Source organism: Oncorhynchus kisutch, linkage group LG24 (genome assembly GCF_002021735.2).
Source record: "Oncorhynchus kisutch isolate 150728-3 linkage group LG24, Okis_V2, whole genome shotgun sequence".
Taxonomy (NCBI): domain Eukaryota; kingdom Metazoa; phylum Chordata; class Actinopteri; order Salmoniformes; family Salmonidae; genus Oncorhynchus; species Oncorhynchus kisutch.
In genome coordinates this window covers 8,423,699-8,440,070 of record NC_034197.2, presented here as the reverse complement: position 1 = coordinate 8,440,070, position 16,372 = coordinate 8,423,699, and the positions used below count along the sequence as shown (strand labels likewise).

At 47.5% G+C, this 16,372-nt stretch overlaps 1 protein-coding gene across 24 annotated transcripts in view; it reads right to left on the bottom strand.

Moving 5' to 3' along the window:
* Window positions 1–16,372, bottom strand: part of LOC109869549 (E3 ubiquitin-protein ligase HUWE1) — a 79,731-nt gene that overhangs the window by 21,419 nt on the left and 41,940 nt on the right. For 16 of the 24 annotated variants that reach the window (XM_031804159.1, XM_031804171.1, XM_031804158.1 and 13 more), the window contains 25 exons: window positions 15,509–15,631; window positions 15,310–15,405; window positions 14,642–14,911; window positions 14,307–14,459; window positions 14,025–14,152; window positions 13,677–13,758; window positions 13,304–13,480; window positions 12,901–13,051; window positions 11,740–12,001; window positions 11,259–11,439; window positions 10,806–11,001; window positions 10,347–10,514; window positions 9,486–9,646; window positions 7,284–7,392; window positions 6,856–7,079; window positions 6,209–6,420; window positions 4,360–4,542; window positions 3,407–3,582; window positions 2,994–3,215; window positions 2,365–2,460; window positions 1,995–2,122; window positions 1,591–1,750; window positions 926–1,154; window positions 406–584; window positions 99–188 (listed from right to left, as the gene is read on the bottom strand). In XM_031804159.1, the coding sequence (XP_031660019.1) occupies window positions 99–188; window positions 406–584; window positions 926–1,154; window positions 1,591–1,750; window positions 1,995–2,122; window positions 2,365–2,460; window positions 2,994–3,215; window positions 3,407–3,582; window positions 4,360–4,542; window positions 6,209–6,420; window positions 6,856–7,079; window positions 7,284–7,392; window positions 9,486–9,646; window positions 10,347–10,514; window positions 10,806–11,001; window positions 11,259–11,439; window positions 11,740–12,001; window positions 12,901–13,051; window positions 13,304–13,480; window positions 13,677–13,758; window positions 14,025–14,152; window positions 14,307–14,459; window positions 14,642–14,911; window positions 15,310–15,405; window positions 15,509–15,631 (4,156 nt within the window). The remainder of the gene's footprint in view (window positions 1–98; window positions 189–405; window positions 585–925; window positions 1,155–1,590; window positions 1,751–1,994; window positions 2,123–2,364; window positions 2,461–2,993; window positions 3,216–3,406; window positions 3,583–4,359; window positions 4,543–6,208; window positions 6,421–6,855; window positions 7,080–7,283; window positions 7,393–9,485; window positions 9,647–10,346; window positions 10,515–10,805; window positions 11,002–11,258; window positions 11,440–11,739; window positions 12,002–12,900; window positions 13,052–13,303; window positions 13,481–13,676; window positions 13,759–14,024; window positions 14,153–14,306; window positions 14,460–14,641; window positions 14,912–15,309; window positions 15,406–15,508; window positions 15,632–16,372) is intronic. The other 8 variants (XM_031804163.1, XM_031804169.1, XM_031804168.1 and 5 more) reach the window with 6 other exon arrangements.

Below are 16,372 nucleotides of genomic sequence, written 5' to 3'. Positions count from 1 at the left end.
GTCTTCATGAGTAACTGTATGAATCAGCAACAATGTGAGAATCACGGAAAATCATTTTCTCAGTAGTCCAACACCAGACTTGTAGAATACTGTCGTACCTGCTACACAGTCGTGCATGCTCTCAGCGTCCAGTACTTTACACTCATCAGTCCATCGGGTTAAGGCAGTGGGGATACTGGACAGAGTGCCTGGAAAGATACATATTTGAGATGAATTCAACATAATTCAATCAAAGCTTGGGCTCCCAGCACAGACTAAGCACCTAGGGACAGTTTCCAATAGATTCAGCCTTGTTCTGGACTCCTACTCCAATGACAGTATTTCTTAGTCCAGAACTAGAGCTAACTTGGGTCTGGTAAAGAGGCCCATATAGTAGACTGGACTGGTGGACAGCGAGTGTCATACCTGCTTGTCCTCCGGTGCTGCTCTGCTCGTGGAAGAAGTCGTCGAGCAGCTCGTCGTCGGAGCGGGCGATGATGTGCACGTCCTCGTTGCCCACCAGGAGACGTGCGCGGCCGCGGGACTGCAGGGGCAGAGAGCTGGACAGCTGCAGGATGTCTGCTGCAGCACTGGGACCTAGCAGTCTGGAGGGGAGGAGAGAGAAGGCACATACACATTTAATATACAGCAGTTGATCGTCTTACACCACTGATACATAAAAACTCAACACACTTAAATCATATTCTCTTCTAACGCACCGACATGAACAAACACTTTCAGAACCTATGACCGTAGAAATGTATACACGAGTACAGCAACTATAATCAATACTTTGTTTTTGAGGCACGATTGATTTAGCATTTGGGAGACTATTCCATTGGTTCCTTTGTACGTACAAAATCAAAAGCTGCTTAAAATGTTTGACAGAATCTGACCCATGACCTAGGGAAAGTCCCATTCATTCATTGTAGCGTCTCCATCTCACCTCTGCAGGATGAGTGGAGGGTTGGGCTGTCTGTTCCCGGGGTAGTGGACGTGTATCGTGTGGCCCGTGTTGGCGGTGAGCTGGCGTAGCGTTCTCTGGCTACGACCCATGCCCTGCGCCAGGCGGTTGTTGGTGCCAGCTCCGCCCAGCGTTAGGGAGCCGTGGTCAGCGTGACGCACCATCAGGGGGTGAGAGCTGGGAATGTTGCCTGGGGAGGGAGGGATGTCAGCTGATGGGAACACGATAAACAGAGAGAACAGTTGCAGACATTAGGGGGAAACGTAGTGACACAACCCCGTCATTCTACATACTGCTATATGGCTATTATAATATAGGCTACGTAGCTATTCGTAAATCTATGTCTTTAGTGTTAGTTGTTCATTAGGATTTTTTTTTTTAAAGTGACAACCTACTTTTAGAAATCAGGGCCCGTATTCATAAAGCGTCTTAGAGTAGGGGTGCCAATCCGGGATCAGTTCGGTCTTTTAGATCATGAATATATGGACAGGGGGAGCTGATCCTAAATCAGCACTCCTACCCTTGAGACGCTTTATAAATATATGGGCCCAGTTCAATAACATAGATTTAGAAGGCAGCTTCTATCTATACATTCAAAACAAAGACTATGAAAAACAAAGAGGAATAAAAACACCAATATGACTCACCGGTGGTGGAGAACATGTTGTCAAACTCTATGATGAGGTCATCGTCGCGGTCAAACCTCTCGAAGCGAATGTGTGGTGCCGCGTTGATGTCTGGGAAATCTTCATCCAGCTCCATCTCCGAACCTTCATCATCGTCATCCTCATCTCCTTCTTCATCGTCCTGAGAAACAGAACATGGCATATTTAGACTATTTTTTCTTTCTTTACACTTGGTTATTTTTTCCATTACAAAACTAATTTTAAAGTTAGTAAATGGATACCATTCGAATGTGACCAAGCCGGTTCGAACCCAGGTGTCCTGTATAATAGCCCGCTAAGCCGGAGCCAATGCAAATCCTCACGACTAAGACAAGGTAATTGAACACAAAAAAAAACACTCCTTCCAGAGTCTTCAAACTCTTCACCTGATCCTCCTCCTCTTCCTCTTCTTCCTCCTCCTCTTCGTCCTGGCTGTCTTCTTCATCGTTGCTGCCACTGGAGTCCTCCTCCTGCGTGTGCTCCTCATCCTCAGGCTCCAGGATGTTCATAGAATCTACGGTAGGAGAAGACAGAGGGGACAGTGAGCGAGACCAAACCATCCAACACACTTGAACTCTTTTCACCCTAATAACCCTATTTAACTAAATAAAACAAATGAAATAGATATTTCATGTATTTTTTACGACAGAGCCACGCCAAGCTGTACTGTGCTGGCTAGGTTACGCATACACCATAATTGTCAGAACCATGTTGGAGAGGATAATGTGAAAATAAAATATCAGAACCAGCACTTACCTTCTCGGTTGGCCTGTAGAGTAGAAGCCTGACTGATATTGGAGGGCGCCTCATCCATCAACACGTCCTCTTGTGATTCATCCTCACCACGTCCCACTGAGTTACAGAGCAAACAACCAATCAGAAACAAGATGTACTGCATGTGCCCGCCCCTTTCTTCTACACCATCCCATTTCACTCTGATGAGTCCAGTGGTGTATTCAGACAGGTGAAACATTAAAGTAACATTTGTTTTCAAAGTTTATATTCTGTTAACTCGTACCCAATTTTTTTTATTGACTCCTATACTCATGTGGCCAAAGCGTAAATCCGAGAAAAAAACACTAACAAAACCCAACTAAAACTTCTCTCAAATGATTGCCATTTCCCCCTAGAGGATGAGATCATCCTCCTGAGGATAATGAGCTGGCTGGTCAGTGGTCTACAAGAATTCATTTTAAAAAAATGAATAAATCTGTCACATTTAATAGAAATCTGGAAAGACATTTCCTTTTAGAATGTTGCAGATAGAGATTTAATAGAGGTGAAATGAGACCCCAATTCTGTTCTAGAAAATGCTTTTCTAATTGAACGGTTTGTAACGTTTTACCCTTTTCAACAGACGCCTGGATTCCAGACGCCCTGCTTACCGATAATGGAGCTATTGACGGCGCCAGCGTCTCTCTCCAACAGCTCGTCTATCAGATCCACCAGCTCGTTCTCCACCTGCATGGCCGTTGTGCTGAGCACCTCCGGCTGACCAGCGATGACTGCCGTGTCTCCCTCCGTCTCTCCGTCCATCAGGTCACTGTCTGTCCCCTGGACCCTGTGACTGCCCTCCACCAGAGTCCCCTCAGCCTCACCAGAGTCACCTGCAAAGAAAATGTATTCAGTGAGATGAACAGTAAGCCAAGAACAGTCTAAATGTGAGTTTCCTATATCCCTGTGGTTCTGGGGAGCATGTGGGTGTCTGTGTGTAGTGTGTACATATTTGTTACTACATGTGTGTATGTCTACTGTATGTATGTGTTTGAGTGCAAACATGTGTGTGTGCGCGCATCACCTGTGGTACCTTGTGTGTTGCTATTGGAGTCCCTGGCGGCTCCCACAGTGTCGTGCTCAGCCTTGTTCTTGCTGGATCCCCCCTTCCCTCCAAACAGGCTGCTGGGCTGGTTGACGATGCGGGACAGAGTCTCTAAGGGCTTCAGAGCTGCATTCACTGTGTTTGCCATGTTGGGACTGAGATAACAAGTCAATGGTGAGAAAAACATTTCCTTTTTATTTATTTTACCCCTTTTTTCTCCCCAATTTTGTGGTATCCAATTGGTAGTAGTTACAGTCTTGTCTCATCGCTGCAACTCCCACACAGACTCGGGAGAGGTGAAGGTCGAGAGCCATGCGTCCTCTGAAACACAACCCAACCAAGCCGCACTGTTTCTTGACACAATGCACATCCAACCCGGAAGCCAGCCGCACCAATGTGTCGGTGGAAACACCATACACCTGGCAACCTGGTCAGCGTGCACTGCGCCCGGCCCGCCACAGGAGTCGCTAGTGCGCGATGAGACAAAAATATCCCTACCGGCCAAATCCTCCCTAACCCGTACGACCCTGGCCAATTGTGCAGCCGGATGCGGCCGGCTGCGACTGAGCCTGGGCTCAAACCCAGAATCTCTTGTGGCACAGCAAGCCTTAGACCACTGCGCCACCCGGGAAACCGAGAAAAACATTCTCAATGGAAGGAAAAGATAAGGAGACATTCAGCGATTTGACCACAAGATAGTTGAGAAAATATGAAATCTATGCAAATTTAAGCAATGCGACGTCACAATAACCAATTGGGGGGGGGGGACAAGACAAGCTACCAGTCAACATGCTGTTTTGCATGCTGTTTGGAACACCCACAGGGGAAGATTTCCCTGATGCCTTACTATAAAGTAGTAAGCAATATGAATCCTCTAAGAGGGTGAGTAAGGGGTTTGAGAGGATCAGTGGTGTGTGTGTGTGTGTGTGTACCTGGACAGATCGAGGCTGTGTGGTACTCTAGCCAGGTCGTTAACCAGTCCTTTCTTGAGGAAGAGGCGTATGATGTTGTTCATGCCGTTGTGCTGCGTCTTGGCTGCTGACGTGCTGTAGAAGCTAGAGGTGGACGGACACGACTCCATGATGGTGCTGATGATGCACATCACCGCCTGGAGCCTGGGGGGAGAGAGAGAAAAATGGGGAGTTTTCAGTGAAGCCTAGGCACACAGGGACAGATAAAATGCACAACGAATGCACTATGAATCTGTCCATTAGTCAAATACATTATCAATTTCAACTTTTGACACGCATCAAAATGACAAATAACAGATGGTAAATAATAAACTCAGCAAAAAAAGAAACGTCCCCTTTTCAGGACCGTCTTTTAAGGATAATTCGTAAAAATCCAAATAACTTCACAGACCTTCATTATAAAAAGGGTTTAAACACTGTTTCCTATGCTTGTTCAATGAACCATAAACAATTAATGAACATGCACCTGTGAAATGGTCGTTAAGACACTAACAGGTTACAGACGGTAGGCAATTAAGGTCACAGTTATGAAAATTTAGGACACTAGAGGCCTTTCTACTGACTATGAAAAACACCAAAGGAAAGATGCCCAGGGTCCCTGCTCATCTCCGTGGAGGGATGAGGACTGCAGATGTGGCCAGGGCAATAAATTGCAATGTCAGTACTGTGAGACGCCTAAGACAGCACTACAGGGCGGACAGTGGCAGACCACGTGTAACAACACCTGCACAGGAGCGGTACATCCGAACATCACACCTGCGGGACAGGTACAGAATGGCAGCAACAACTGACCGAGTTACACCAGGAACGCACAACCCCTACATCAGTGCCCAGACTGTCCGCAATAGGCTGAGAGAGGCTGAACTGAGGGCTTGTAGGCCTGTTGTAAGGCAGGTCCTCGCCAGACATCACCGGCAACAACGTCACCTATGGGCACAAACCCACTGTCGCTGGACCAGACAAGACTGGCAAAAAGTGCTTTTCACTGACGAGTCGCTGTTTTGTCTCACCAGGGGTGACGGTCGGATTCGCGTTTATAGTCGAAGGAATGAGCGTTACACCGAGGCCTGGAGCGGGATCGAGTATGAGGTGGAGGGCCCGTCATGGCCTGGGGCGGTGTGTCACAGCACCATCGGACTGAGCTTGTTGTCATTGCAGGCAATCTCAACACTATGCGTTACAGGGAAGACATTCTCCTCCCTCATTTGGTACCCTTCCTGCAGGCTCATCCTGACATGACCCTCCAGCATGACAATGCCACTAGCCATACTGCTTGTTCTGTGCGTGATTTCCTGCAAGACAGGAATGTCAGTGTTCTGCCATGGCCAGCGAAGAGCCCGGATCTCAATCCCATTGAGCACGTCTGGGACCTGTTGGATCGGAGGGTGAGGGCTAGGGCCATTCCCCCAGAAATGTCCAGGAAATTGCACGTGCCTTGGTGGAAGAGTGGGGTAACATCTCACAGCAAGAACTGGCAAATCTGGTGCAGTCCATGAGGAGGGGATTTAATGCAGCTGGTGGCCACACCAGACACTGACTGTTATTTGTGATTTTAACCCCTCCCCCGCTTTGTTCAGGGACACCTTATTCCATTTCTGTTAGCCACATGTCTGTGGAACTTGTTCAGTTTATGTCTCAGTTGTTGAATCTTGTTATGTTCATACAAATATTTATACATGCTGAAAATAAACGCAGTTGACAGGGAGAGGACCTTTTTTTGACGAGTTTATGAGCCCCATGGAAAAAAACATTGGCTTAATTGTTTTGAGACAATTATGATCTCTCTGCCCTGCCCAGCCCACTCCCTCACCTGGCGTGTTTCTCCGTGCCCTCTGCCATGGCCAGCGCCCGGCTGAGTGCGGCCTTCACCTCATTGACCAGGGCCACCTGTGCATCGGTGCCTGTGCCAGCGGCTGCCAGGCTGGCCAGGAAGAGGCGTGCCAGGGCTGGGGTGTCCTTGTCCTCAGAGCTCTGTGTGTGGGGCAACAGGTGGTCCAGCACGAAGGCTAATACACTGCAGTCCTGTAGGGGGAGAGAGACAGAGAGAGCAAGAAGGGAGTCAGGGCAACAAGTCTTATACTCAACATATTACAAATATAGAGCAGTACAGTCATGTAGCAGGGGAAGATATGGACCCCTGGGTGAGGAGAGGACTGGTGCAATGTATTGTACATACCTCTACAGAAATTAAATACATATACAGCACACAGAGAGAGGACTAGAGTCAGGTCAAATAGAAACAACACATTCCACATTTTCTCTAATGGAGGTTGGAGTAGTGGCTATGGCAATACAGGGAGGGGAAGAGAAAAACAGTTTGTTTGTCAACATCGTGTTTAAACTCCTCAAATCCTTCGAGCCCTTGAGGCAAATTGTGCCAAATGTATTACAGTAGTAAAACTCTACATAGATTGTGAAAGCTGGACGTTTTGCCCAGTCCAGGTAGAACACCCCTACCTCCTTGATGAGCTCAGACTGTCCGGCCGTGTAGCAGTAGGATGCTATGAGGGTGGCGATGCCCACGTAGGACCTGACCAGCTCTGCCAGGAGACGCAGGATGGTGGAGGTGGGCATCAGGGGCTTGGAGGCCTTAGCCTTGGCCCCCTTACCCTCCTCTGAGCTGGCTCCCTTCTCCCCCTCCACCTCCTTCTTCTCCTCACGCATCTCCTCTGGAGTAGAGGCTGAGGTGGTGGGGAGAGAGGGTGGGAGATGGAGGGAGTGGAAAAGAGAGGAGAGTTAGGATCGAGCAGGGGGAGAGAGGTGTCTAGGAATGTTACAACATTGATGGGGCAATTGTGACAAATCTCGATTTTTTTGTTTAAATACACTATATTAGCATCATACAAATTGACCAAACTAAGGAAAGAAGTGTATTGTAAAAGTACCAGTGGAGGCTGGAGGTGAGGAGGAGGGAGGGAGGGTCTCACCTTCTCCCTGGGGTGTTCCAGACTGAGAGGAATCAGCTACCGCTCCATCTGCAGAAAACACCTGGGGCTGAGAGACAGGAGGGGGAGAAAATATGACCTACAATATATCTAGACCAATACAGCAGCTTTCAAAACATACATATCAATGTTTTGATTCAAGACACTCGCACTCCTGGGTCCGGTTCAAGAAGAGAAACATTTTGAAATGGAGAGGTTTCACCTGAACTTGTCCAACAAGAACACAGAGTCCTGCATCGGATCGGACCGGACCCCCCCCCCCCAGAAAAAAAAATTCAGCTTGTGGGTGGAATGAAAACATTTCTCGCGGTTCAAAACAATTATATTGCGGCTCAGAAACGTTTCAAAAATAATATATTTCTTCAAAACCAGCAACTTGAATTGTGTTCTGAAGAGAGTGGAGCAGGGAATTGTCCCTTAGTAGGCCCATTTGTGTAGTGCTGAAACACTCCTAATTTGTCAGAGTGCAGAGTGTACCTTGTTATCTTCCGCCACATAACAATACGTTGCCAAGTTCATTTTCCCTGAGTCCATAGTGCACGCGAAAATGGCTTGCTTTACCTTTTTTTGGGGGCGGGAGATGCACTTGATTCAGCAGCCCTAGTGCTGGGAAGGCAAAGTGGTTGCATTTTTATCCATTTCATGTGTCTGAAGGCAGAACTCCGCCTACCCAGCAGGCCCAGAGAGCAAATCAAGTGCACCTATAGGCCTACCGCTGGCCTATCATAAAGCTCAGATCACCGTGTCTGCACAGTTTCCCAGAACCATAGAATAAAACCAAGCCTTGAACACGCAGCAGAGTTTGTATTGAGAGATGTCAAAACTTGTAAAACCTTGACTAGACTCAAAGAATACAGCAAAGAGCTGCTGTTTTGATGTGTAGCCTAAGTTTGTGTTTATGTTGTTATTCAGCACTGTCAACACTTTGTTCAACAGTTTTATAAGCCATAAAATGCACCGTCGCTCCTTCCAGTCACACTACAACCAGCACTGCAGCCGCAATCAACGAGTACAGCAAAGACTGTCAATAAACTTGCGTTGTTATTATTAGCGGCTTGTGTCTTTTTAAATATCGAGGAATATTTCACTTACTCTGGTCATAGGAGTAACAACATGAATTGGTGCATGAGGCTGAAATAATGCTGTGCGACTTAAGTTTCGTTATTAACTGGAAGACTGTGTCCCCTTTTCTCAGTGGAGAGAGGGGGATGGTGAGTCTGGGAAGATGCAGCCTCACCACTGCTCTCTCCTTCCCCTCAGACTGACCATCAGATGCAGGCCATCAGTCCAGAAAAAAAAAAAAAGGTTCTCACTTAGCTGTGCCTAACTATTAACAGTGTGATCATATATATTTAAAAAATATATAATATCAAAACGGTCTGAGAAGAACAACGTTGGCAGGGAAACTCAAGCATAGCCAATGCTATGCTGTGATAACGTACAAACCTCTTTGCTACAGAACTTTTTTTATTTAGTTAATGTTGCATAGGCTATGTTTTTGAAATTATGTTAAAAAATAAATAAATCTGAGCAGTAGATCTCGGCTTGCATTTTGACATGGACTCAAAGTTGTGATTAGTCCAGTTTGTCAAAGTTTGAGTTGCCTACTAAATAAAAGAAGGCTCCCGGGTGGCACTGCATCTCAGTGCTAGAGGAGTCACGACAGACCCTGGTTCGATTCCAGGCTGTATCACAACCGGCCGTGATTGGGAGTCCATAGGGCAGCGCACAGTTGGCCCGGCGTAAATAAGAATGTGGGGCGGCAGGGTAGCCTAGTGGTTAGAGCGTTGGACTAGTAACCGGAAGGTTGCAAGTTCAAACCCCCGAGCTGACAAGGTACACATCTGTCGTTCTGCCCCTGAACAGGCAGTTAACCCACTGTTCCTCAGTGGCCGTCATTGAAAATAAGAATTTGTTCTTAACTGACTTGCCTAGTTAAATAAAAGGTTAAATGAAACAAATACAGATATTTTAGCAACCTATAGCCTATTTGAGTCAGGGAATAATTTATTTAAGTTTCAATAAAACGGCCCATATCTTTTGTTTTCCCGATGCAAAACGTTTTTGCTACCGTGTGCCCTACTGAAACAGGACCATGGCCAGAATGACTCTTACAAACAGCCAGCCAGACATGACACTTACGTTGATATGGAAAGCGGACTGCGAGTCGAAGTCACTGCCCTGTCTGGTGAGTCTGTACTGCTGGTAAACGTCGTCGCCCACATCCTGGAGGATCTGACACAGGTCCTGCCCCCCGGGCACCGCCACCGCACGCTCCTCTGGACGCTCCGCTACAGGGGAGACTTCAGACAGTAAGCTAGACTTCAGACAGTAAGCTAGACTTCAGACAGTAAGCTAGACTTCAGACAGTAAGCTAGACTTCAGACAGTAAGCTAGACTTCAGACAGTAAGCTAGACTTCAGACAGTAAGCTAGACTTCAGACAGTAAGCTAGACTTCAGACAGTAAGCTAGACTTCAGACAGTAAGCTAGACTTCAGACAGTAAGCTAGACTTCAGACAGTAAGCTAGACTTCAGACAGTAAGCTAGACTTCACACAGTAAGCTAGACTTCACACAGTAAGCTAGACTTCACACAGTAAGCTAGACTTCACACAGTAAGCTAGACTTCACACAGTAAGCTAGACTTCACACAGTAAGCTAGACTTCACACAGTAAGCTAGACTTCACACAGTAAGCTAGACTTCACACAGTAAGCTAGACTTCACACAGTAAGCTAGACTTCACACAGTAAGCTAGACTTCACACAGTAAGCTAGACTTCACACAGTAAGCTAGACTTCACACAGTAAGCTAGACTTCACACAGTAAGCTAGACTTCACACAGTAAGCTAGACTTCACACAGTAAGCTAGACTTCACACAGGTGTAGCTACAAGGCAACATTGACGTTAAGATCATGTGGCTCCATGACTCAAGAGAAGACAGGATGAGAGGACTCGCGGGAAAGACTAATCGGGATAGAGTGTTTGTGTGAGGGTCTTACCCTCTTCAGGGGCGTGGTAGGCGGCCAGGGCATTTAGCATGTCATAGATGACCTCTTTGATGGTGTCAGGGATGGGGGGCAGCGGAGACATTTTGAGGGGGGTGGTCTTGACTAGCTGCACCGCGTTGGGCCCCTTGATACGCAGATTCTCAAACTCATCATCTGAGGCTGAGCAGAGGAAGGGAGAGAAACACTTCGAGCAACCATGTACACGTTTAATCACACAGTCACATTGTTACGTTACACTGTAAAATAGGGAACTAGCCGAGAGCTATAGGTGCAAGAGGATAGTTGAATGGCCACAGGTCTGTCTGAGATGTATACAAAAGTGGTTTAATAAAGATTTGGTCACCACACTACGCTGCTTTGCACAGTTCTTTCAGCTAGATAGGCCTGTGGCCATTTAACTATCCACTTGTATAAAATATGGATTTTTCCCATGAGAGTATTTTAACGTACCCGTACCAGCTCCGCGAGGTGCGGGCAGGGCGATGCGGACGCAGCTGTTGGCTGTGTCAGCGAAGCAGTCCGGGTTCCGGCAGGCGGCAGGGCCCAGAACACGCAGAATGTAGTTGATCTCTCTGGAGCCCAGGGAGCCTGATACCACACCTGACGTGGTGCTGCCCGCCCCGCTGGTCACTGCTGACCGTACCACCTAGAGAGGGTAGACAGTGGGCACTGTCACTCAGTGCAAAACCCTAATGGCTATATTGCACTACATTTTAACACTGACTGAGAGTGTCGCAACAGTCTCAAATGGGTTCTTATCCATTTTCCTTTAGCTCCACTGATCAGGAAATAGTAAAAATAGCAATGTGTTGGAGCTTTCGCCTGTCCATTTCTAGGAGAGGAAGGACTGTTGAGATGCATGCTGGGTAGGTATTAGCGAGGGAGGGGTTTAATATCCAGTACCTTCTCCATGGTGTGTCGTAGCGTGGCGGGGTCCTCTATGATGTGTCTGAACAGCAGGGTGACGAGGGGCGTGAAGCCGTTGAACCCTGACCCCTGCGTCAGCCCCAGGATCATCCTGGTACTCTTCAGCTCAGCAAACATCATGGCGTAATGGTGGGTCCTCGTCAGGCGCAGGCATAGCCTGAAAGAGAAGAACACACTTTAGTTGTAGAGGGCTTTTCGTCACACTAACAAAATATTCCAGAAGTACATTTTAGTCATGTAGCAGACGCCCTTTTCCAGACAGAGCGACTCAGTCAGTATATCCAACTGATATTAGGCAGGCAAAAACAAACACAAGAGTCATTGCAAGTAAACCTTCCTACAAGATAGCCACTGTCAGCTAAATGGTCTAGAGCTTTTCATAACACTCAAGACACTTTTAATAACAAAAAAAACATTCAAGAAGAAAACAAGAACCATATAGAAGTAAAACAGGAACCTTAGTGTGGCGTGGAGGGTGTCTGGGTCCACAGGGACACTGATCATGGAGACACAGGCTCTGATGAGCACTGTGGTCATATCCTCCGTCAGGCCCTGCACCACGATGGCTCCTCCTGTCCCGGTGCGTTCCGATGTGGGGTCCAGGGGGGCTGTGGGAGGGGGAGCGGGGGGAGCAGAGGGACCGGACGAGGACTCTTTTAGTTGGGGGGTAGCATTGTCCTCTTTTGGAGCACTCATCTCCACGGCTACTGGGGCAGAGTCTGAAAGAATCAGAGAGGGGGATGTTACTATGGTACACAACTATAGAAACGGTATAACTGGTCTAATGACATACATACACACGTTACCGTATCAGAAGTTTGGGGCCACTTAGAAATTCTTGTTTTAGAAAGGCAATTTGTTCTGATTAAAGCAATAAAACTGGCCTTCTTTAGACTAGTTGAGTATCTGGAGCATTAGCATTTATGGGTTCAATTACAGGCTCAAAATGACCAGAAACAAATAACTTTCTTCTGAAACTCGTCAGTCTATTTTTGTCCTGAGAAATTAAGGCTATTCCATGCGTGAAATTGCTAAGAAACTGAAGATCAATTACAACAATATGTACTACTCCCTTCAAAAGAACAGCACAAACTGGCTCTAACCAGAATAGAAAGAGTGGGAGGCCCAGGTGCACAAACTGAGCAGGAGGACAAGTACATCAGAGTGTCTAGTTTGAGAAACAGACTTCTCACATGTCCTCAACTGGCAGCTTCATTAAATAGTACCCGCGAAACACCAGTCTCAATATCAACAGTGAAGAGGCGAATCCGGGATGCTGGCCTTCTAGGCAGAGTTGTAAAAAAAAGTCATATCTCAGACTGGCCAATAAACAGTGAGAGTGCAGTTTGTGGCTCCAGCAATGGCTAACAAAAGGTCAAGAACACCTGCACACTTCACCTTTAGCTGAAAATGTGCTTTAATCTACCGTATCTGCTTATAAAACACTGGGGTTGTGCATATCACTAAAACAGTGTCTCCCATCTAGAAGGCCATTACTTGAGTGTCTGTGTGTCTCCTCTGCCTTGCCCCAGTCTCCCTCCTCCCTCTCATAAACCAGTTTGAGGCTATACTGGAACGATAGCTCCTCCCATCTAGTAGTAGTCGGTCCAGTCATCACCTGGGTCTGTCTGGGTCTCCTCTGCCTTGCCCCTGTCTCCCTCCTCTCTCTCAGAGTCCGTCATGCTGCCCGTCTTGGCCGGCTTAGGAACGCGAGGCACTCTCTGGACCGTGAGCATCACCGGACGACGGTTACCAGTCTCCTCATTCACCTGGAATAGAAACATTAGAAGAAATCTGAGAAAGGAAATGGTTTACCAGACCCAAATTAAACCCATTACTGAACTGAAAAGCACTTTCAATGAATACTCTCCTTTGAGCATGCTTTTAAAGACCAGGATTTAAAAAAAAGTATTCACAAAGTCTGATGAATAAAATAAATATGTTTCACTGTTTGGCGACGCAGTTCTTTTGTTTGAGTTGGAGTGGCATGTATAAGAGAGGCTATGAGGAATAGTTCCTACCTGGACCATGGTGTTGAACTGTACGGTGTATCGCCTGCGTCCCGCAGTGAATCGGACACTGCTTTCTCCAGCCCTCCAGGCTGAGTCTATAGTGCTGTTGTTAGAGGCAGAGTAGCTGCACCAGCGGCCGGACCGGTCATCAAACCAACGCCAGTTATTACCATTGGGCTGCAGGTACTGGAGAGAGGGGAGGAAGAGAGAGGGAAGAAAGGAAGGAGGGAAAATTATTTTGTCCATGGGAAACAAGAAAATGTGTATTTTCAGTGAGAGAAGGGTCAGGAAAAGACCAGCTATGGCAACACGATGGTAATCATATGCATATTCTATAGAGTCGGTTCATCTTTATGCGACACCCGGAGGACATTCTTCTTACCTTGTTCATCTGCGCTCTGCGTTTGGATGAGACGGCCATTTTCTCGTAGAAGTCAATGATCAGCAACACTGGAGTGATCCACCTATAGAGAGTCACAGACAACGTTCAGCCGTATTGAACATCGCAATTTGTCTGGGAGGAGCCAGGATTATACATTTACTTCATCTGAAGTAATTCTCTCTAGTAAGGCATTGGAAAAAGGAAAGAGATCGTTTATGCTGTTATTTCTAGCAGGACACTATGACACTATTTTTGAAGGGCAATCCTGCAGGTGTGCCAGCTAGCTAATCTCGAGTGGTCCTCTCGTCAGTTTTCTGTGACAGATCCAGAGGAGGGGGTGGTACTGACTTGGGTGTCTGGATGTCCTTCTGCTCCTTGGCAGCCTGCAGACAGGGCTGCACCACCTCCAGCAGCTTTATGAGCACATTGAGGATCCCACTGTTCTCCACCACCCTGGCACACGACAGCTTCAACTCCTTAAGGAAAACAGGACAGCGTGAATCAGCATACAGAGCCAGTGAGTGAGTGTGAGTGAAATGAATTGCTGTGCTTCTCTTTCTCTGCCATGACCTCAAACAAATATTTTGAGCAGTAGGATGTTTTTCTGTGTGTCTGTCTGTTTTTCCGTACCTCAAAGAGCAGTGTGAGCAGCAGGATGCGTGTTGCCAGGTTGGAGGCTTGGGGCAGGGTGGCCATCTGTCTGGTCCACTCGGACACCGTTTTGGTGTCGCTGGTGGTCAGGGGTACTGCTGCCTTGATCAGCACGTCTGCTGCCTCCCACACCTACACATAAGAAACATGACAGAGAGGCTGGTATACTGATACTAAATGCATAATAACAAAAAAAGTCTCTAAACACATTTGACTGCACCTATCCGGTGTATGTGAAATCATTTATATATATATATTTTTTTTTTTTAACTCGGGCATATCACACCTAACTACACACACACCATGTTACTCACCTGGTTGACGACCTGTCGTAGGATGAGGTCCCTGTACTCGGGGCCACTCCTCTTGATGGCGGTCATGAGCAAGTCACAGAGGCGGTAGACTGTGTCTGGCAGCTCGTCCAGCAGGTGGAAGCAGCCGGGGAGCATGGAGTCAGTGAAGGCGTGGAGCTCCGTAATGTCCAGGGGCTCGGCCTCCAGGAACCTCTCCAGGCAGCGAGCCTCCTCCTCCTCCGTACGCTCCCTGGCTCTCCTATCATCCTCCTCACGACGACGCGCCGCTTCCTGAGAGAGGGAAAGATGGAGGTGGGGAACATGAGCGGATGTGGTGGTGAAGTGGCGGTCCAGAAACAACCCCTTGGCACAGAACAAATCTGAGAGCACAGTATAGACAGAAGCAATGTGGCTATTATTCTAATGAGCCCATCAACTGAAAAGACAACGGTACAAACATAGAAATAGAACTCTAGATCTGTGGCTACAACAGTATTGCTTACATCTATCCAATACTTCCAGATGTACACATACCTAGGGTGTAGACTCTACAGCTTGTTTCTGGGCTGGGCCCTGGTTATTCATTTATGAGCCTTCGTCTATTCACGTTTGAATTAATTCACCAATGTGTTCCCTCCGTATGCCGGAGTGCGGGGGGCATGTGTAAGTGTGCGTGTGTGGCGGCAAACCTCGGGCGAATCAGAGCGCTGCTCCATGCTGACCTCTTGTCCCAGAGACATGGCGATGGCTCTCATCATCTGGTCTTCTTCTGACATGGTCATGTCCTACAGACAGAGGGACATACAAGTACACTTAATATACACTATGGGAGGGGGGGACTGTAATCTGTAATCTCCCTCTGTGTGTGTGTGCGTGCGCGGTTCGCACCCTGACGGCTCCGCTGAGTAGAGGAGGAGGGTGTGTGAGCAGGTACTCTGTGGCCTGCTCCATGGTGCTGGTGTTCACCAGGGCCTCCATGGCATGCTCTCTGGAGAAACCCATGTCCATCAGCTAGATAGAGGAGAGAACAAGGGTTACATAAGGTTAGAGGAGAGAGAGAGAAAGAGGGGAGAGGCCGGAGTCACAGGACAGGGTTAGAGCAGAGTTCCTTCTAGGACATTTCTCCTAGCCACTGTGCTTCTGCCTCTGCATTGCTTGTTCTTGGGGTTTTAGGTAGGGTTTCTGTAGAGCACTTTGTGGCAACTGCTGGTGTAAAAATGTTATAAAATACATTTGATTGATAGATGGAGGGTGGAAGGGAGGACAGAGCCACAGAGAGATCAGAGTGACCGGGGAGAATGAAAAAGAGAGCACAGAACAGAGAGCGAGCCAGAGAGCACATAAAATAGATTGGGACAGAGAGAGAGAGAAAAGGAGCAGACAGTGGCAGTGTGATCAGAAATCCTCACATACTTTCTTTCATTGTTCATCCTTCCAGAATGACCTATCCATCCTCCCTAACCTCTACATGGCATGATATCCTACCCTCTACCCAGTTCTCATGCCTCAATGGTTTGAAATTCAACCCATTTGATTTAAAGCAGGGCTCTTCTCACATATATCCTCCAAAACATGCCTCTGTCCTCACACTCTCTCTCCCTCCCAAGTGGCGCAGCGGTCTAAGACACTGCATCTCGGTGCATAAGGCGTCACTAGTCCCTGGTTCGATTCCAGGCTGTACTACATCCGGCCATGATTGGGAGTCCCATAGGGCGGCGTCCAGGTTCAGATGTCATTGTAAATAAGAATTTG